The sequence below is a fragment of the Neofelis nebulosa genome, chromosome 9, assembly GCF_028018385.1.
Source record: "Neofelis nebulosa isolate mNeoNeb1 chromosome 9, mNeoNeb1.pri, whole genome shotgun sequence".
In the NCBI taxonomy this organism is placed as follows: domain Eukaryota; kingdom Metazoa; phylum Chordata; class Mammalia; order Carnivora; family Felidae; genus Neofelis; species Neofelis nebulosa.
In genome coordinates this window covers 49,912,490-49,934,285 of record NC_080790.1, presented here as the reverse complement: position 1 = coordinate 49,934,285, position 21,796 = coordinate 49,912,490, and the positions used below count along the sequence as shown (strand labels likewise).

The 21,796-nt window shown below is 41.4% G+C and overlaps 1 protein-coding gene across 1 annotated transcript in view; it reads right to left on the bottom strand.

Moving 5' to 3' along the window:
* Positions 1 to 21,796, bottom strand: part of M1AP (meiosis 1 associated protein) — a 70,729-nt gene that overhangs the window by 5,025 nt on the left and 43,908 nt on the right. The window contains exons 5-7 of the mRNA XM_058683600.1: positions 17,606 to 17,779; positions 13,491 to 13,653; positions 12,371 to 12,512 (exon numbers count right to left, since the gene is read on the bottom strand). Of these exons, the coding sequence (XP_058539583.1) occupies positions 12,371 to 12,512; positions 13,491 to 13,653; positions 17,606 to 17,779 (479 nt within the window). The remainder of the gene's footprint in view (positions 1 to 12,370; positions 12,513 to 13,490; positions 13,654 to 17,605; positions 17,780 to 21,796) is intronic.

The following is a 21,796-nucleotide window of genomic DNA, read 5'->3' as shown; positions in this document are numbered from 1 at the left end:
TTTTTTATGCTGGTTCATGCATTTGTTTGTGAACTAGTTTGTTTATTTATTAAGAATGCGCTGGGTGGCTGTTATGTCCGAAGCACTAGGCATGAATATGTAGAAATTCATTAGACGTGTTTCTTGCCCTTTCAGAGTTTATATATAGTAAAGGGAAGGTTTGTAAATTAACGTTTGTCCAATACTTAGGATGACCACCTGTTCTGGTTTGCCCATTTAGCAATGAAAGCCCTACATCTCAGAAAACCCCCCAATGCTGGGCAAACTGGTGTGATTGGTCACCCTTCCACGATTCCACAGACAACAGAGTATCTTTCCACTGTGGCAAGTCACTGGGGGCTAAAACTATGGCATTGTAACATTTCTTGAACTTTTTTTTTTTTTAAGGCAATGTGACATTTCTTACACCTCAGTGTTATGGGACAAATTCATGACTTTGGGATTACTGGGAAACTCTGAGGGGCACCTGTGTGGCTCAGTTGGTTGAGCATCCAACTTTGGCTCAGGTCATGATCTCATGGCTCTTGAGTTCGAGTCCCACATCGGGCTCTGTGCTGACAGCTCAGAACCTGGAGCCTGCTTCGGATTCTGTCTGTCTCTCTCTCTCTCTCTCTCTCTCTCTCTCTCTCTCTCTGTCCCTCCCCTGCTCACACTTTGTCTTTCAAAAATAAAACATTAAGAAATTAAACAAAAAAGGAACTTAAAAAAATTTTTTTTAAATGTTTTTATTTATTTTTGACAGAGAGAGAGACAAAGCATGAGCGGGGGAGGGACAGAGAGAGAGGGAGACACAGAATCCGAAGCAGGCTCCAGGCTCTGAGCTGTCAGCACAGAGCCCAACATGGGGCTCGAACTCACAGACCGCAAGATCATTACCTGAGCCAAAGTCAGACGCTCAACTGACTGAGCCACCCAGGCACCCCCAAAAAAGGAACTTTGAATGTTGCACACAAAAATTATGATCCTTAAAATTTGAGCCTATTGATTTTGAGACAACAGCTAAGATTCTATTATAGAACTGGTATACAGAATTGACTGAGGTCTCTCAAAAGTAACTCCTTTTTTAAAAAGTTATTTATTTTTGAGAGAGCACAAGCATGAGAGTGTCAGAGAGAGAGGGAGGCAGAGAATCCCAACCAGGCTCCAAGCTGTCAGTGCAGAGCCTCACATGGGGCTCAAACTCATGAACGATGAGATTATGATCTGAGCTGAAATCAAGAGTAGGACCCTTAACCAACTAAGTCGCCCAAGTGCCCCTCAAAAGTAACTCCTGATGTGTGGGATTTCGGAGGACTAGGAAGAGATTGAGTTGAAAGGATTTTGCAGACTGCTTTAAAACTTCTGGGCTGATTTAAAGAGAGGTTAGAGTAAGGCTCTGGAAGGAAGAGAAGCAAATGCACTTACTAGAGTTTGATAAAGATATTACTTCTTCTGTAATTCTCAGGAGCATTTGGGGGTAAAGTGAGAGATAGGAAAGTTGAACTTTAAGATCCTTATTTTGGACTCTGAATTTCTAACCTTTTCCTGGACAGTAGTTAATGGCAGTAGAGATCTAAAGTCTAGGACCCAAGCTTGAACATGTTACCCAGGTAATGGGTTGACTTGTAGGTACAGGCAGTTGTACCTGTGATGGAAATGGTTAACTGCCATGGCAGGTAGGCAAAGTTGAGAAAAGACAAGAGCATGTCCCAGAAGAGTAGTTTTTGGGGTCCTCAAATTGAACAATGCTTAATGACTACAGATGACAATAGGCTTTTTCTAATTCTATTTTTTTAAGATTTTATTTTTAAGTAATCTCTATACCCAACATGGGGCTCAAATTTACAACCCCAAGATCAAGAATCTCCTGCTCTACCGACTGAGCCAGCCCAGTGCCCCTTTGCAAATTTCCAAAGAAAGGAGAATGAGTTACATGGTGAATTTATCAGAAGACAGGTAAAAACGTATCTGCATTTATGATACGTTTGCTACAGAAGGTGCTAGGGAGCTTAGATTTTAGGAGGTGGGGACTGATTCTGTTTAGAACAGGTATGGACAGGGGCAGAGTGGAAGGGCATGCCATGCTCCAAGCTCATTATTCCCCACCTCTGCCCTAACTTCTAATTTCTAAGGCTGTGAAGGAAGGCATAGCCACTGCTGGTTGACTGGCCACTACTCCCTCATCCCACTCCCTTCTCCCTACACATTTTTCAGTCTTTCAGTGATTGGTCTGGGGTGACATGTGACCTTGATTTAAATAATGAGACAAGCAGAAGTTGCTGTGTGGGCCTTCTGGGAAAGCTTTCTAATATGTTGGCAGGCTTTTGACTCTTTACCCTATTCCTTCTTTCTCCCTGGAATAGGATTGGTCTTAAGGTGTAATAGCCACATGAGGAATAGGCATAAGGATGAAGTACATTTGCCACAGATGCTGCAGTGGAAAAATGCAAAGATCCTGGTCCATGATGGTATCATTGATTAACTGTACTGGTTTCAGAATTGTCTGTCTCCATTACTTCTTGTTATATTAGAAAAATAAACTCTTAATTACTAAAGTTAGAGTTAGATTCGATTTCTGTTAGCTGCAGCCAAAGGGATCCTTTACAGATAGCAAAGGAAAGGAAGAGGATGTGGCTAACAAGGAGACAGAAGTAGAAGGGACAAGTTTAATGACACGGTTGTAGGCCTTGCCAGAAGGGCAGATGGGAATTTATTATAGCAGGTAAAAGCTTTAATTCTGCTAAACTAGCATTTCCTTGGTCTGCCATCAATATGACCAAATTAAGCAATTAAAGTTTTTGGGAAGTCCAATGTTATACATGGATTTTTGACTGCAAGGGAACTGGGCACCCCTAACCCCCTGCATTGTTCAAGGATCAACTGTATATACCACATGGGGTTTATTCCAGGAATGCAAGGTTGGTTTAATACCTAAAAATCAAACAATGCAATACACCATGTTTCTAGAATAAAGGATAAAAACTACACAATCATCTCAAAAGATGCAGAAAAAGCATTTGATAAAATCCAAAACCCTTTCAGGAACAGATTAGAAACAGAGTAGAACTTAACCTGGCAAACGGCTCTACAAAAATCCCACAACTAACATCATAAGTAGTGATGAAAGACTGGATGCTTTGTCCCTAAGGTCAGGAACAAGACAAAGGTATCTGCTCTTGCCACTTCTATTCAACATTGTATTGGAGATGTATTGAAGACCAGAGGGCCATTTCCCACATTTTCCAGACTATTAGGGCTCTGGGATTCTGAGTATAAACCAGGGAGAAGCTCATAAAGACACTGGGTGTGTCAACATTCTAGTTCTTAGGGATTAGTATTTTTTAATTTGGTTTAGAAAAATACAATAATATGACATTTCTTACATCAGAATGCTAAGGTACAACTTCATCCCCCTTATCACTGCTGTGAAGGTCAAGATAGATGTGACAACAGGTACATGGGTGGGTAGGGGACAAAAAAGATGAGTGAGGGCAGGCTGTGGTGGGAGGCAGGAATAGCTTCCTAGTGAAGGTATTTAAGCAGAATGTGGAAAAAATGGGTAGATATTTGTCAGGTGGATAGAAGCAAAAGGAGAGAGCAGCATGAAAAAGGGTATGGGAAGTGTGGAACAGTTTAGCATATTTGGAGGAACACTTAGTAATTTATTAGTGTCGCTGGAGTAAAGGATGGAAGGGGCATGGTGAAATATGAAGCAAAAAAAAAAAAAAATTAGACAAGGCTGGGTCATGAGAAGCCCACTGATCCCATGCTAGCCGCTGTCTGTTCTATCATCTGTTTCTCCTGTCTGTGTCCCCTCTCTAACTTCATTCTGATTTTTTTTTTTAAATGGTTGCTGACCTGCTATCACCCCACTCTCAGCTTGGATTCTTGTTCTTGACTCTTTGCCTAATGTAACCAAGGACTTTCCATATCCCCACCCATTTACAGCCCAACCAGGTCATTGCCTGTGTACTTAGACTCCTGCTAGACACATCCTGGCTTGAATTCTGTCACTTCTGTGGCCAATTAGGGCAGACATGGCCTGTAAAGCTCTGGAATGTGTCTCCAGAGACTCTGACATTTTAAGTAGGAAACTGAAAGACCTAGGTGGTATTTTCATTTCTTTTTCTAGTTCATACAGACATGACTTTGTAAGAGAAATGAGGATGTGGAAAGTGAGTCATTAGCTACATAACTGGGACTACATAGTAGGATTTGGTAACTGAAATTATGTTTTCCTGGGGATGGATAGATTCATCTCATAAATATTTGGAAAAAATTAATTTTATTTTATATATATATATATATATATATATATATATATATATATATATATCCCTACCATATTCCACAAAGCAGTTATGCCAGTTTAGAAACATGCAACAGTACAAAAAGATAAATAAGGGATTGGGCAAAGGAAAAATAAGGGTAGGGCAATTACAGAGCCAAGATTAGGTAAGCTCAGAGAAATGCAAACCACCCACTTTTGCTAGAAGGGAGGCCCACAGCTTTTCCTGATAAAAGTGTTCGAGAAGCTATCTTAAGGATCCTTATTGAATGAGTGTATTTGACAGAACTCCTGCAGTTAATATGATAATGAATTTCATATGGCTATAGAGTGGTTAAGAGTTTGGGTCCTGGAGTCAACCTTTCTGGATTTCATCCTGGCTCTACCATTTACTAGTTGTGTAATCTTGGAAAACTACTTTAACCTCTATGGGCCTCAATTTCTTCATTTGTAAAATACAGATTATAATTCCTCAAAGGATGATTATGGAGATTATATAAATTAGTATTTGTGAAGTGTTTAGAACGGTTTCAGGCACACAGTAAGTACCAAGAAGTGTTAAATTTTTTAAGTTAAACATCTACTGAGTAAGTAGTAGATCATGTTTATTACATTTTGCTAAATTAAAAATAATTTAATTCTTAGATATAGATCTATAAAAGTTCCCAAGAATGAAGTACAAACACATTGCTCTCTTGTGGTCTGGACTGATCTAAGAGTGAAATTTATGGGAATTGATGCATGGCACATATCTTTCAGGAAGGGCTGGGGAATGGGTTTATCAAGAGCCTTGCTTATCTGATGAAGTGCCATTTTTTTGAGGAAAAGGAAGTAAAATACTCAAATAAAATAATCTATGAGGAGGACAGAAGGACAGAACAGTCAATTCTCCAGTAAGAAAATCAGGGGATGGAATAACACTTAAGGCTGCAGTTGACTAAGGTTTAGAGTGTGTGTAAAGTGTAATTAGAAAAGTTATACAACATTTACGATGCTGATAAGGACTGGTGGGCTGGTATTAATGACTAGAATTTAATTATGGCAGTGTGGACCTGGTTCAGAAGAACCATTCTAAAAGAAGGGGCAGTGGAAGAGACAGCATTGAATGAATTGAGCTATGCTCATGCTTGTAAGGAAACCCAGGAACCTGAAAATGAGAACTTGGTGGAGCCAGCCAACTGGCTGAGAGTAAACCAGAAAATGTATTATAGGCTGTCTAGCCAAATAAGGGATGCAAAGTGGGGGAATGAATGAACATTTAAGAAACATTTCCTTCTGCATCTGAGTGGAATGGAATGGCCAGAGGCAGACTGGCTCTCCTGCCTAAAACAACTAGTAAAGCTGGAATATACAGAAGCCATTTGTATGAAGGCAGCCAGGAGGTGCTGAGACAGTGAAAATGAGTGATAGCTAAGTCTCTGGAGAGGGAAGAATCCAGAGAGAGGAGGAAATCAAAACTGCTTTTACCCTGAGGGCATAAGTTGATTCTGAGTTGGAGGGACAGCTGGTGGGAGCTGAGAATCTAGGATTTGTACTTGCTGAGGCACTTGCAAGGGAACAGAGAAACCAGCAGATCTTTAGGTGGAGACCAGGCAGGTGTGGGGTGGGTGCTCAAACCAATTTTTCACTCATTTTTTTCACATTTACCAAATACTGGGGCTTCATGGAGCAGGAGGCAAAAATATCCAAGGAGAAAGCCTTTAGAAGCAGAGCATTTTAACATACTCAGGATACAGTGATTAGAGTTGGGATTTTCCAAGGGAGGGGGATGCATATAATATACCAGGTTTCAGTGGAAAATCCTGGAAGGCCAGGAGCAAGCCAGGGTAGACTGAGCCTTAGCAGGACAGCAGTCAAGCCTGGACTCAGTACAGCTCCTGAGTAGAATAGGATGTTCTGTCACCACCCTATCTGCCTAGGGCAGGTCAGGATGGACCCTCTCTATAGGAATGCCAACTGGAGCCTCTGCAACTTATTTAGACACATTGAGCATCTTTCATTAAAATATTACTGGCTGTACCAAAAGACAGAACCACATGTCCAAAAACCAAAAGAAAATAAAGAGTTGAAACAAATGGATGATCCAGGCATTGGGGTCAGCATACAAGAACTCTAAAATAACTATGATTAGTATATTCAAGAAAATAGGTGAAAAAATGGAGACTATCTGCAGAGAATTAGACACTATTAAAAAAAGAGACACAAATGTAAATCATAGAACTACTAAGCAACCACCATGTGCAAATCATTTGCCAGACATATTTAAACATGCAATATTATTCAATCACCTTAAAAACTACATGAGATATATTTTGTTGTTTCTATTTAACATGTGACAGGGACAAGATTTACTAATGTGTGTCTGTCATGCACCTTCTCCCTTTTTTCATCCTCCCCCACTCTACTTCTACTCATGAAAGGAGAAGCCTTGTGAATTCTATCCCTGGATATTTTCAATAGGAAGAAAGAGGGGTGCTTGGCTGGCTCAGTCAGTGAAGCATATGACTCTTGATTTCGGGGTTGTGAGTTCAAGCCTCACACTGGGTGTGTAGAGATTACTTAAAAATAAAATCTTTTTAAAAAATAAGAAGACAGAGACAGGACCTGAGGAGGAGGTGGAGTATGCCAGAGGGGTAAGCCAATCTACAGAATACGTATATAGCTGAGAGAGGGAGGAAGAAGGTAGAGGAACAGGGACTGGTGATGTAGACAGAGTTTTAGTTTTTTGTAAAGTGTGTGTGTGTGTGTGTGTGTGTGTGTGTGTGTGTGTGTGTGTGAAAGGCTTTTGGAATAACTCCTGGTTAGATATAATTGAGGAGTGGAGGATGAAAATTTGAGAAATGTCATTGTGGGTTATGAACTATTTCCTCTTTGGTGTTCTTTGAAAGCACAAATGAATTCTAAAATTACTTTTTGGCCTCTGGATAGTGCTTCTTTGTATACTGTTTATACAGAGGCTAAACCAAATGGGGCCACTAGATTTGTTAGGGTTTCAAATAAATGAATGTACTGATACTTAGAGAGGTTAAGTATATCACCTGAATTCACTCAGTTGGGAAATAATGAAGCTGTTAGGAACCTAGGGCCATCTGATTCCAAAGTCCATGCTTTTCATGGGACAATACAAACTAAATTTTACTACAATAGATTAGAAAACTGCCTTGCCTCAACTCCCCAGAAAGAGACATAACAAAGGGAGAATTTCCACTCTGAACCTAAAATTTGACTAAGGCTGAGAAATTAGTTCATAAAATGGGAAAGTGGTAGGAATGACAGGAAAAGGCAACCATGTTATCCTGGAGTTTGGGTAGTCAGACTTATATCACAAACTTTAATCCAAATCATTAGAGCATGTATTTGGAAAGCTAACAGAAACATGCTTTCCCTAAAAAAAGGAAATATAGCACACAAAGGTCTTTTGAAAAATAGAGAGATCCAGAAAGGCCTCATTGCAGAAGCACCATTTGAGCTGAGTCTTTCAGGATGGGGTAGGGTTTGAGCATATGGCAAGAGGAGAAGGGACAATATGAATAAAGGTTCAAAGGTGGGGCAATTTAAAGTTTGTATAGTAATTTGGTTGGACTCTCTGGTGCACGATAGGGAATGCTCAGAGATGGACTGGAGTCTGAATACTTGGCTAAGGAATATGGACTTTAAAGTATAATCAATAGTAAGCCACAAACTATCTTTAAGCTGAAGAGTGGCAGGGTCAGTGCTACGTTGCAAGAAGATTAATCTGGTGGCAGTGTATAAAATGAACTGGCAAGGGGAACACTAAATGGATTGAGACAAGAGATTATTGCAATATTAAAGGAAAGAGGTAAACAGCCTTCAAACTAGGATAGTGATGATAAAAATGAGAGGACAAAATACATGCAGAGATGCTATAAGGATAGAATAGACAAGTTGCTGGGTATTGGCACCACTGAAAAACATGTGATAGGAGAGTGCTTCAAGAAGATTAATCTGGTCTAACATACAGAGAAAATTACAAGAGGGAGAGATTGGAGGTAGGGAAGCTAGTTAGGAGTTTACTGAAGAAGTCCTAGTGAGAACAAGCAGTGGGAACACCAAGGCAAGGACGGTTGCAACTCACCTGATGAGAAGAACATTGATTCGACTTAGTGATGAAGTGGGTGTAAAGGGTGAGAAGGCTGGAGGGGACTGAGGTTTCAAGCCTGGGTGAGCAGACAGCGGTGGCACTGCTATTAACAGAAAGACAAAAGTCAGAATGAGAAGCTAGCTGGAGGGGAAATGTTGCAGTGAGAAACAGAACGCAAGACTTACATGGGGAGCTGAGGACATCAGATTTTAAAAGAACCTATGAAAAAGGTCTAAGAAACACCAGAAAACCAAGGAGTTAGAGAAGTGCTGAGAGCTCGTAAATACAGGGTCAGAGAGGTTCAAGCTCTAAGTAAGGTCTTGTCACATAGTAGGTCCTGGAAAAAGATTTGTTGTTGAATGAATCAGAAGAGGCGTGTGGAGAATTCTCCCCTCTATAACACACTGCCTTTCAGGATTTTTGCTGCTTGGAGATGTCATGTGAAAAGCAAGAAGAGTCATTCAAACACTGTTTTGCTTCTGTCTTTTCCAGAAAAGGAGAGTGTTCTTTAATCTGGTGGGGTGGAACAAACAGATGGTAGAGAGAACAGTAACACAAGATGGGTGAGGAGCTAGTACAAGTAACTGGTCACTTTAAGTGAATTTAAGTTGAGAAGCATGGGGTGTTAGCTGAGGGTAGAGTCAGCCTCACTGTTGCATGCTGTGTTTATCTGGCTACATCCAGAGTAGGGAATTTAGCAAGGAAGTTAAAAGCATGGCTTTGTAGTCAAGAACTAGTTTCAAATTCTGACTTGGCCACTTTGGTAGCTATGTGATCACGTTTTGGTAAGTAACTTCATCTCGTTAGACTTCAGTCTTTTACATGGGTAAAAACAGGGAAAACAATCCTTATCTCAGAGAATTATTGTGAGGATTAAATGAGGTAAAGTATGCAAAGCACTTGGTTAAGTGACTAGCACTTAGTAAGTGCCCCAAAATGTGGGTATCTGTTAGTGATGGGTCAACACATACTTGTGCATTTTCAAGATAGACGAGTGATAAAGAGGTCTCTTTGGCCCCTAGAATGGTACTTGGTATATAATGCTCAAGAAATATTTGTTGAATAAATAAATAAATAAATATTAGATGCCCAAACACCGAATTCAGAGGCAGGAAGAGTCTGATTTATATAGGTAAGCCAGGATGGGATAAAATACTCTTCCCCATTCTCATTTTTTTTTTTTTTTTAATTTTTTTTCAACATTTTTTATTTATTTTTGGGACAGAGAGAGACAGAGCATGAACGGGGGAGGGGCAGAGAGAGAGGGAGACACAGAATCGGAAACAGGCTCCAGGCTCCGAGCCATCGGCCCAGAGCCTGACGCGGGGCTCGAACTCACGGACCGTGAGATCGTGACCTGGCTGAAGTCGGACGCTTAACCGACTGCGCCACCCAGGCGCCCCCCCATTCTCATTTTTAATGGCTACATAATATTTCATTGTTTGGTTGAATTATTGTTCCCATAACCTTTCCCTTGTTTCGATTTAACCTTTCCTCTTTTTAGGACATCTAGGTTGTTTCCAATTCTTTACCATTGTAAATAACACTGAGATAAGCATGCTGGTATATATATCTTTGTTCCCTTTTCTGATTGTTTTCCTGTGCTACATACACTCTCAGCAATAGAATTAAAGTTTTGAAGTAGCTATCACTTTCCAGAAAATTTACACTCCTTCTAGCAGTATATTAAAATGCAAATGTCTGTTTGAAAGATCACACACTGTAAGAATGTAGGGAAGCCACTTGAGGGAAATTCCTCCCCAGTGATGTAGCATCATTGAGATCCTGAGGAATGGGGTGGAGTAAAATGGTCAACCGAGCTGTTGGGCTCTGATAGTCAGGACATATCTGTTGTTTCTGCTCTGCAAAGACAGGGGATGGGTGTTCTTCAGATAGGAAACAGGAACTCTGTGGGCGGATCTAAAAGGGAGTGTGGGCTTTGAAACAGGAAAAAAGAAACCTGCTTCTGATAGTGAAAGAGACACATTGCTGTGCTGGCCTGATCACCCATACGCTACTAGGTCAAACCATTGCTCTATTTCCACTCATAGTTACGCTTGTCCTCGATTATATTTGCAGTTGTTTTATTTTGCTTTCTAAGTGTTTCCTGTGTGTGCTCTTTTATTTTATTTTTTTCCATTTCAGGGATAGGCCATCCACTTAGTTATTCAAGTCAGAAACCAAGCAGTTATGTGATACCTTCCTCTTCCTCACTCCCTACATCCAATCCTTCCCTAAGTTCTGACTCTGTCCCTAAAATATTTCTTTAATTGGTTTACTTTTCCCATCTTGCTTCCAACATTCTAGTCTAAGCCTAGACTACAGCAGTGCCCTCCTACCTCATTTTCTTGTTCCCATTCTCGCTTCTGCCAGTTCATTTCCAATGTTTGGCAAGTAATCTTTTTCAAAACTCAAATAATTTCTTATTATTTCTTTCTGTACTTAAAGTCCAAGGTCCTTATAATTTGGCCTACAAAACTTTGCATGATTTGACCGCTGCTCACTTCTCCAGCCCCGCCTTTTGGCTCTCTCTCCCTTGCTTTCTTTGTTTCAGTCACAGTGGTCTTTCCATTCTTGATTCTTCTCTCAGCTCTCTTCAGCCTTTGGGTCTTTGCACATGCCTTTCCCAAGCATGTTCTTCTTGCTGCCCTTCACCTGTCTAATTCCCACCCCATAAACTGCCAGGTCTCAGTTTAAATGTCACTTTCACAGAGAGGCTTTCTTGCAGCAGCCTCTTCTTTTCCTTCATAAACGTCTCACAATTAAGTATTTATACATATATACACAGTAAAAACTTGTTTTGCAAGCATAATTCATTCTGGAAACATGCTTCTAATCCAAAGCACTTGTATATCAAAGTGAACTTCAAGAACCATTGTCTTAGTTGCGATCATGTGACATTCGGCATCACATACTACTCATACTGCAAAACATCACTTGTTTATCAAGTTAAAATTTACTAGAAATGTTTGCTCATCTTGCGGAATACCCGCAGAACAAGTTACTCGCAATCCAAGGTTTTACTGTAATTACACTTTTATATTTATGTAACTTATATAAAGCTCTTCTAAATTATTTTTTAAATGTTTATTTATTTTGAGAGAGAAAGAGAGAGAGCACGACAGGGAAGGGGCAGGGGGAAAGTGAGAGAGAGAGTCCCAAGCAGGCTCTGTGTGTCAGCGTGTATCCCCATGCAGGCCTTGATCTCATGAAGTATGAGATCATGACCTGAGCAGAAATCAATAATTGGATGCTTATTTGACTGAGCCACCTAGGTGCCCCTAACTTCTAAATTATAATTATATATATAATTCTATCTCTTTTATTATAGAGTAAGTTTCTTGAGGCCATGGATAATGCCTATCATGTTACGATTGAGTATCTAGAGTTTAGCAAAATGTCTGGCACAGCCTAGGGGTTATTCATTTAAATAAACCATAATTTCCCGACTGGTGTTAGAAAGAGAATAGTGTTAAAACATAGTTAATTAGGGGCGCATGGGTGGCTCATTCGGTTAAGCGGCCGACTTCGGCTCAGCTCATGATCTCGCGGTCCGCTGAGTTCGAGCCCCACATCGGGCTCTGTGCTGACAGCTCAGAGCCTGGAGCCTGTTTCAGATTCTGTGTCTCCCTCTCTCTGACCCTCCCTCGTTCATGCTCTGTCTCTCTCTGTCTCAAAGATAAATAAACATTAAAAAAAAAATTAAAAAAAAAAAAAACCAAAAAAACCATAGTTAATTATATGGAAAATGCCCTGTTTCCATTTAAATTAGGGATTTTTGAGTTTAGTGTCATGTAACTGAGTTCAGGAAGTATTCTCTATATCATGAAACAAAAAAGGCAAGTCCTATTTAATCCACATTTCAGAGTATTTCTAGTTTTTTCCTGTCCTCTTGAGAACTGGGACAGGTTTGGGATCAGGTCAGGATTAAGTTAGCTACTTTTCTATGGCTGGTGCTTTAACTCTCTTTTTCTTCCTCACCTGGGAACATGGATACTCACCAGCAGGCTGTGACACAAAGCATGGAAATGCTGCTGATTTGTCTCTAGCTCATCCCAGTCCAGCTGCCAACAGCTTGTGGGTCTGAGGATGAAGGGCAGTCCATATGTCAATGACTCACAGATCCCACTGGAATTTAGAGCCCTGGCAAGAGACAATGGCAGTGAAAGTCTCCTCAGCAGTATCTAGAACCTTGACCCCAGATCAGCTTAAACTCAGCTTATGTCTAAGACTCTGTTGTGAAATCCTTTGGGTTAGGGCCTGTGAATTATTCACCTTAGCATGGCCAGCACCTAGCAAGGTATCTGGCACATAGTAGATTCTCAAAGCCTGTTAATCAATGAGTGAAGCAACCATCATGAGGGCTGTAGACTGACGGATATTACTTCTGAGCTCATTCCATTCCAAGTGACTTCTCTGGGGTCACTCCCAGAATACCCCTGCTACAATAACCCTGTAACTCAACAGTATGCTAACCATCTGCATCCCAGTTCTGGCTTTCTTGTAGCAAGGTACTGACAGAGGATGCATTTAAGAAGAGAATAAATTTAAGTAAGTTCCCCAGCAGCATCTATGGTCACAAACCCATGGATAAGCTTACTCAGATACTTGTGCACAGGCATTGTGATAGGAACCAGGAAGCAGAAAAAGTGGTCTTTGCCATCATTGTTAATTCTCCCTGAGAACTGGCTCCCCTGGGAGGAATTCTAGTACTTGGAGAAGTGGCAAGGCAGGGGTTGATCCTATCTACCCTTTGTTCCTTGGAGGTCAGATCTCTGTCCTGATGCCTAAACACAGTAAGGTATTCAACAAACAGTTGCTAAATGGGTAAACACTGCTGATCTTGTTTTTCTCCACGTTCAGAGACTTTCTGGATTTCCAATCCTCATTCAGCCTTTAGAATGTCCTACTGAGGCACATCTTCCACCATCTGTCCATTTGTCTCCACATACTGAGCAACCTGACCTTGCTCTTTCACGCTCATACCTGTACTTGCTGCTTTGGAACTGACTCCCACCTGTGGGACACTTGGAGATGCCCTCTATCTCTGGACTTCCTAGTTGGAACCAGTGAGAATAAATAAGCATTTGCATGGATTGGGGAAGTTCCCTTGTCCCATACTTGATCACCCGGAGCTTGTAACAAGAGGCCGATGACTGGGAGGCCATCTGGTAAAGTGTGCTGAAGTCTCCTTTGGGGTCATCCATTCTCAAGGAGCCATCAGCTGTGCCAGGGAGCAGGGACGGGCTGAGAAGTCGCTCTTGGAGATCACATTTCAGGCACACTACAATAAAAATGGCATTGGGGGAGGGATTGTTTGTCACAAGCTACCTCAGGCTATGTGATTAAGAGACAACATCTGCTACCCATTCCACATCCACCAGGCAAGCAAAGCTTGGGAGGAGGCAGGGGAGTGGAAAGGGGAAAGTATGACTGGTTTGGAAAGGCAGAGCAGGTTTGGACCTACAGTGTTGCTCAATACAATAGTTAACTTATTTTCTGGGTCTGATATGATTTTTGCTTATTTTACTTCTGGGTTGGCTGAGCAGTTGCCTCATAGTGAGAGACCTGGCTTGTGATCCAGTCTGAGAGGAGCATGTGCCCTCTGTGGAGGAAGCAGCTAATACTACGATATGCAGACACCCTCTGCAATCACAGATGGAAATCTTGCCTCTGCTGCTTCCCTGTGGCTAAGCTTTGGCAAGACCATAGGTCAGATGAAGGAAGAGCAGGAAAGCAGAAGTCAGAGAGTCAGCTGACAGCTGCTATTTCTCTGTGGGCCTTTCTAGGGACATTCAGGGAAGGGGGAGGAATAAGTCCCTGAAATAGTTTATTTTTTAATTCCCCAAAGAAACCCAAGCATAGAACCTTTTAGAGCATCACTGTGGCAACAGACAACAGTTCTGAGGGGGCTTCATCTAGGTATAAATTATTCATCAAGGTATTATGCTCTTCTGTAGTAAGGTTCTGCTCTGGCAGGTACATTCACATGCCACAGTGTACATGTTCTGTTGCACTAGGCTCGAATCCTTGATATTACAGTTTTTCAATGAAATGTATACCAGGTTTGAATACTGTTAACAAACATGAGGTAAAAATGAAAGTATAAATAATGCAGAAAAAGAAATAGGATGGCAGAATAGATGTCAGATTCAGCTGGCCCTCCTGGGCCCAGCAGTCAGATGTAGACATTAATTCTGGGTAAGACGGTCTTGGCCTGGTATGTCTCAGAGCCCAGGAAGTCAGCAGGAGGGACTTGGCCTATGACTCCCCTCATTTCCTCTGTGCCTGACTTCTCCATTGTTAGGTCTTTGGGCTTTAGGAGTGGAGAGCTGTGTTCTTCTGGCTAAGATTCTCAACTCTGGTTGTGATAAGAATCACCTTTTTATTAAGGAACTTTTAAAAGATACTGATGTCTGGGCCCTACCTCACACTAGTGAAATTGAGATCTTTGGAGATGGAACCCAGATACCCGTATTTTTTAAAAGTCCCTCATGTGATTCTTACTGAGAATTATTGGAACTGTAGTCTCAACAGTGTTCCAAAGTTGGGAAAGCTGTCTTAGCAGGACTAGAGTCTAGAATTAGGTGTGCTTCTCATCACCCAGAACCCAGATGCAGAGGTGGCAGACTCTGAAACCCATGAAAGGAGAAAAGACACTCATGTGAAGCTGACTGTGCACTCTGTCAGAAGGCCTCTGAGAGAAGCACCTGGAGAGCGGGTATGAGAGGCCCTGGCCAGCTACAGAAGCAGGTAGAGTGGGCGAAAAACCTGGTAAGGAGTCCAAGTGAACATGTGAGAAACAGTCCTCAGAAGATTCTAGAGAAGAGCTCAGGGTGTGTATTGTTTTGTTTCATTTTTATGGTGTGCCACATTTCCAAAAATCCAGTGTGGTAATGCATCAGTTTTTTAAATAATGGATAACCACACTATGGTCTTTACTGTGGTTGTATAAACTCTCAGGTAGGTCACACCCACCCTGGAGGGGGCCTACTTTTCCCAGATCTCATTCCAATTGTGCCTGGGCATCTGGGTTCCAGGCTGGGCCTCTCCAGCAGAAGAGCTACGGAGTCTGGATCTAAGTTCTGCCATGCACCCTGAAGACCTGCACATTTCCAAAAAATGACTGCAGATGGAGATAAACACTCTGGCTTTGACCCAGACGTTGAAAGCCATGGAAAGAGGGAGGGGAAAAGTAGAGAAACTCTCAACAATACCATGGGCAAGTGCTGTGCAACAGTTGAAGAAAGGCTGGATGCAGGAGTTCCTGGCCTTGGAGGGCCCCAGCTCGCCTAATGAAAGAAGTGCCAGCATGAGGCAGCATCTTTGTTCAGAACTGCCCAGCATGAGGTGGGTTGTGTAGTAGGTGAGGGTCCTGGTTCTACAAGCAGACAGACCTGGGTTTGACGAATGTTCTCTGGGCTGACAGCCTTCTGAGCTTCCGAACTGTTGAGACAACAGTTCCAGTAATTCTCAGTAAGAATCACATGAGGGACTTTTTAAAAATACCAGTATCTGGGTTCCATCTCCAAAGATCCCAATTTCACTAGTGTGAGGTAGGGCCCAGACATCAGTATCTTTTAAAAGTTCCTTAATAAAAAGGTGATTCTTACCACAACCGGAGTTGAGAATCTTAGCCAGATGAACACAGCTCTCCAGTCCTAAAGCCCAGAGACCTAACAATGGAGAAGTCAAGCACAGAGGAAATGTGAGTAGTCAAATGCACAAAATACAGATTTCTAATCGTAGGGTTAAGAGTGGGCTCTGGAGTTGCCTAGCTACAAATTCTGGCTCTGCTATTAATTTTTTTGTGCGGTCCTGGGAAAATGTTTAATTTCTCTACGTACCAGTTTTCTCTTCTGTACAACAGGGAAATAATATTGTATTTAATTGATTGTATAACACATTCCTCCCTCCCCCCTCACATACTATGTGTTTCTTACAGTTGCCATTGGCCAGGTACGTACTCCTAATATTTACTACCCTAACTTCACAGTAAGGATAAAATAATATTTCTAAGTGACAAGAAAGGATTTATGTCATGTTTAATTGACAGTTTTTCTTTCTTAGTGGTACATAAAGTAATGGTGTATCTCATAGTTGATAGCATCTTAGATTCAATGACATATGGTAATAGTACCTGCTTTGTGGTGGTTGGTGAAGATGAAATGGGATAATGCAGGAGAAGAGGAGGTAATATAGTGTTTGGGGAAAAATATATACAAAGTGGATTCCAGAAGATGGGACAGGGAGGAATTGGCACCACCAGCTTTGGACATAAGGGGTGGAAAGGAGGTCCAGGGAAGAAGATTTATACACCAAGGAAAGACAGACTGAAATCAAGGTAAGTCATCAAAGGCATTCTAGGCTCTGGGATGAAATGGGGGTGGGAGGGTAAAGGTCTGATGGCTATCCTCAGAAAGAAAGGACCACTATGTGTCTTCCCCTTTGTGGGTGGGAGGCTGTACCCATTTTTCTCAAAGAACTCCCACCTCTACTAGTTGGGCTACTAGCTGTCCTCTGTGGGGCCTGCCTCTGTAGTTGCTTTAGTTTACCTCAATTAGGTGTCTTTATCTAGCACACCTCTATTTAATTTTGGTTTAATCTTGGTTTTTTACCGGGGTGCCTGGGTGGCTCAGTTGGTTAAGCACTGGAATCTTGATTTTGGTTGGCTCAGGTCATGATGTCATGGTTTGTGGGATCAGGCCTGAGTCAGGCTTTGTGCTGACAGGGCAGAGCCTGTTTGGGATTCTCTCTCTCTCTCCCTCTCTCTCTGCCCCTCCCCAACTCATGCACATGCACTCTCTCAAAATACATAAATAAACTTAAAAAAAAAAAGAAGAAAAACTTGGTTATCTACCTTCTCATAGGCCTTGTTGATATTGTTGAGGTACCAGTATGCCTCAAATTATTATGTCAGTAATATCTACCACAATTCAAAATGAAAAACCTGAGAAAAATATATGATTCATTGTGCTTTTATATAGTTTAGGTGCTGCCCTATTATTGAGGTGTCTAATTCTTTGCTCCTAAATAACTGGCCCTTGCTATCTAGGCTTAATTAGGTTCAGTTTTCTAACTGTGGTCACTTTTTAGAAGTTCTTTTCTTATTCTTTGTGCTTACACTGAACAGCCCTAAACCTCAACTACTCGTATTCTGATGACTCACAAATCTAGTCTTAATCTGAGACTAAGATAATTATAACCTATATAATATGTCTTTTGGGGCTGTGTACTTGAATCATCTCCGGTTCTGGAAATGTTGCTGAAACACCGTGAAGGAAGAAGAAGATGGATATGTTCTTGGTCTGTTCCACTGTTATGTAGCCAGGCTTTGAAGAAAATCTCCATGCTGACAACATCATTGTCTATGGTCTGAAGGTCAATGTCAGTTCCCAGGACAGAACTCTCTGCAGAAGAAAGGGGATTAATGGGTAAAGTATTTAATTCTTTAATTGTAAAGCTTGAAAAATGCAAAATTTTAAATGTACCCATCTTTTAACACACCAATTCTACCTTTGGATATCTAGCTTAGAGCCATTCTTAGTATACACAGACACATATGCAAAGATGTTCAGTCAGCGTTGTTGTAATAACAATTAATTAAAGCCTCTAAACAGGAAGCAATTCAAATACCCATCAATAGGGGAATATTTAAATAACTTATGGCACACTCAACCTTTGGAGTATTATACAGCTGTTAACAAGCAAAATAAAGTTAAATGTACTGACATGGAAAGCTAAGAGACAGTAAGTGAATAAAGAAAGTTGTAGAACAGATGTGTAGTATGAACCCACTGATATAAAAATAAAATCATTGGATTAAGTACATACGTATGAATGTAAATGCCTTTTACAAAGGTCTGGAAGGCTACCATCAAATTGTTAATGGTGAACAGGAGTGGAAACAGGGCAGAGTTCTGAAATACGTTTCCTTTGTATCATTCAAACTATACAGTTTGAATTTCATTGTATTTAGAAAACATTCTGGAATACAAAAACAGCCAAAAAAATAATACAGCAATGCAAGTTAAATACTCAGTTAACAAGGGGGGAACTTCAGAGGGCACTTGGGTGGCTCAGTCAATTAAGCATCCAACTTCAGCTCAGGCCATGATCTCACAGTCTGTGAGTTCAAGCCCTGCGGTGGGCTCTGTGTTGACAGCTCTGAGCCTGGAGCCCGCTTTGGATTCTGTGTCCCCGCCCGCCCTCCCCCCGCCCCCCCCCCCGCGCCTCCCCTACCTGTGTTCTGCCTCTTTCTCTCTCAAAAATAGATAAACATTAAAAAAATTAAAAAAAAAAACCCAGGGGACTCCAGCTTCTTCAGCTCTTGTTTCACAGTAAAAATGTATTCAGTTATTGCTTCTTCTATAAAAAGCAAATTTTTAAAAAAAGTAAAAGAAAAAAAATGATGTACTCCCGGGCTTCCCCTCTGACACGATTATACAAGTCTGTCATTGGCACGCTGTAACTCACAAGTGTGACTAGCAGCCAGGAAGACAGGAATGGTCTGGTAGAGTATGATTTGATTTCAAATCTGAGTGAAAGGAGCTAGGGGTGTGGGGTGGTGAGGCTTTGCTGGTCTACTTCCTGCTTCAGGCAACACTAGCTCAGGAACTGGGGTCTGGGTCTGCAGGTAAAGGTTGTCAGTAAAAGCCAAATATAAGGTGGTAGAGGAAGCACAGAGAGAGGAAATGAGGCAAGAGCTGGAAAGAAACTGAAAATAAACCTGATTTTTTTGCCTCACCATGAGGGACTCTCTGAAATACTTTTACAAAGAGCCTAAGAAAATTGATGAATTAACTTCTGTGTATGACTCATAGACCCCAGGGAGAAGGCTGGTTTATTTCTAGAACGACATTCCTGAGGACAAGGAGGCAGAGGTGGCAGACTCCACAGGGAACAAAGGGCTTCAGTCCAGCGTGTTGGTACCACATGGGGAGGTGTGGGGAGACTCAGATGACTTCATGTCATACTTAACGACTTATGCTGTGGCTGAAAAGGGACTCCAAATGCATTTCTCTTTGACTAGCATGAGTAAAACTCTGCCATCTTCCATAACAGTTCTGAGGATTCACTGGCTAAGTATTTCATTCATTCCATCAAGCAGTAATTTTTATTATGTACTAAGTAGAAGATGAAATATTGTGCTGAGTACAAATATTATGATACTCTTTTCCTTTAAGGAATTTATAAAACTACATTATTTTTTTTAAATATATGAAATTTATTGTCAAATTGGTTTCCATACAACACCCAGTGCTCATCCCAAAAGATGCCCTCTTCAATACCCATCACTCACCCTCCCCTCCCTCCCACCCCCCATCAGCCCTCAGTTTGTTCTCATTTTTTAAGAGTCTCTTATGCTTTGGCTCTCTCCCACTCTAACCTCTCTCTTTTTTTTTTTTTCCTTCCTCTCCTCCATGGGTTCCTGTTAAGTTTCTCAGGATCCACATAAGAGTGAAAACATAAACAATCTACATTATTCTTGACCATTCCTCTTCACACTGTCATCTGTCACATAACGCTTTAGGTACTACAGTGATAAATATGAAGTCACTGCCTAAGAAATATTCCTCGTGAGTAAAGGGAAACTATCTTTTTAATAATGTGAATTTTATAGGGGTGCCTGGGTGGCTCAGTCGGTTAAGCATCCGACTTCAGCTCAAGTCATGATCTCACAGTTTGTGGGTTTGAGCCCTGCATCGGGCTCTGTGCTGACAGCCCAGAGCCTGCTTCAGATTCTGTGTCTCCCTCTCTCTCTGCTACTCCACCACTCACACACACTCTCTGTCTCTCTCTCTCTAAAATATAAATAAACATTAAACACTAAAAAAAAAATAATGTGAATTTTATTTTGTCACAGGCAAAACAAGAAGTAATTTGATTTTTCTGAGCCTGAGGCCTGGACTTCAATTTGAGTAACAAGTATGCAAAGAACTGAATCCAGAACTTCAGTGAGGCAAAATCATTACTGAAGCATAAGAAGGCACATACAGAACTAAAGAAATGGAATTGAGCAAAGGATCTCAGAGAGTGGAGAGGAAAATATGGTTTCAAGTTAAAACAATGGAATTTTGCAGAAAAAAAAATGTGTTTCTTTTCTTTTCCTCAGGGAAAAGGCAGATTAGAAACTCCTACCATGGCAGTATAAGGAAACCACAGCAAAGTTATCTCCCATCAAACATCTGGAAATAGAAAAATAGAGGAGTCTTCTCAATTGTTAAACTATAGTATCAACACAGAGTGGTGAGGTCAGTGAAAAACAGTTACCTTAGGAAAAGAGAATGGCTTACTGACCAGAGCAAGATTTGGCTATAGCCTATGGGTGGGACTGGCTTATCCAAAGAACGAATGTGTCTATTAGGAGGGGAGAGGGTTGGCCAGAAATGCAGCACAGAGAAGGAGAGCAACAGGGGCATGCACAGGCAGCACCCATCCAAGTATGGCTAGGAGGAGAGGGCATGCTGGCTCAGTGACCTGTCCCAGTGGAAGGAAGTGTTTAAGTCTCTGCTGTTCTTGGTGTTATGGTGGTTATGGTTCTCTGTCTAAAATATTCTGGCTTATACTTTGGTCTTGAGCTTGGTAAGGTAAGTCTATCTCTGAGAGGATACTGACAAAATCAACTTTCTGATCTTGTAAAGCTGAAGAATGAAGCCTGAAACATGGTACCTTTATGAAGGAAAATGCCAGCCTTCCCTGCAGACACCCCATCAGTGTTACTGAAGTTTTTTCCAACTTCTTAACTACAGATTCTTGGGAGAGCCACAGAGCGGACCTTCTTCCTTTGAAAAAATCCTCATGTAAGCTTCATATTTAAGCCCACAGTTTTGCAGGCTTAGAAAGGAGGCAGCAGCTTGTCAGGGCCAGTCACATTGTCCAAGCTAAAGACTAATGTGGAAACCAGAACACACTAGAGGGGAACTTCTTTTCCATTTTCTCTGTCACTGGTTCAGGCACTCCTTTCCTTACGTCTGGATCATAGTAGTAGCCTCTTAATTGTCCTATGAACTCCATTCCTTCCCTTCAAGTACTTCTTAGGTACTACTACCAGTTAATTTTTCTAAAACATGGTTTCATCAGTTCCCTCCTTTGCTAAAGAGCACATACTGCCTTCCTTGGTCATTTTCTTGATGCTCCTCACTTACCCTAAACCATTTGCTTCTACTTATTATTCCTCACATACCTCACCCTTCCCTTCTTCTGTGATGGCTCATATGGTTCCTCCCCATCCCTACCTGTTGAGATCCTATGTGCCCATTTCCCTAACCCCTAGCGCAGTAGTTAGCTTACAGCTGAAGCTTAGCAAATGCCTGCTGTGTTAAACAATTGCTCCCCTTCCTCAGCTCTCATTACTTTTTCCTGTAACTCTTCTGCTTCAACTAAATTAGTCTCCTTACCACATGACTTCCTTCCTTCCTTAGTGC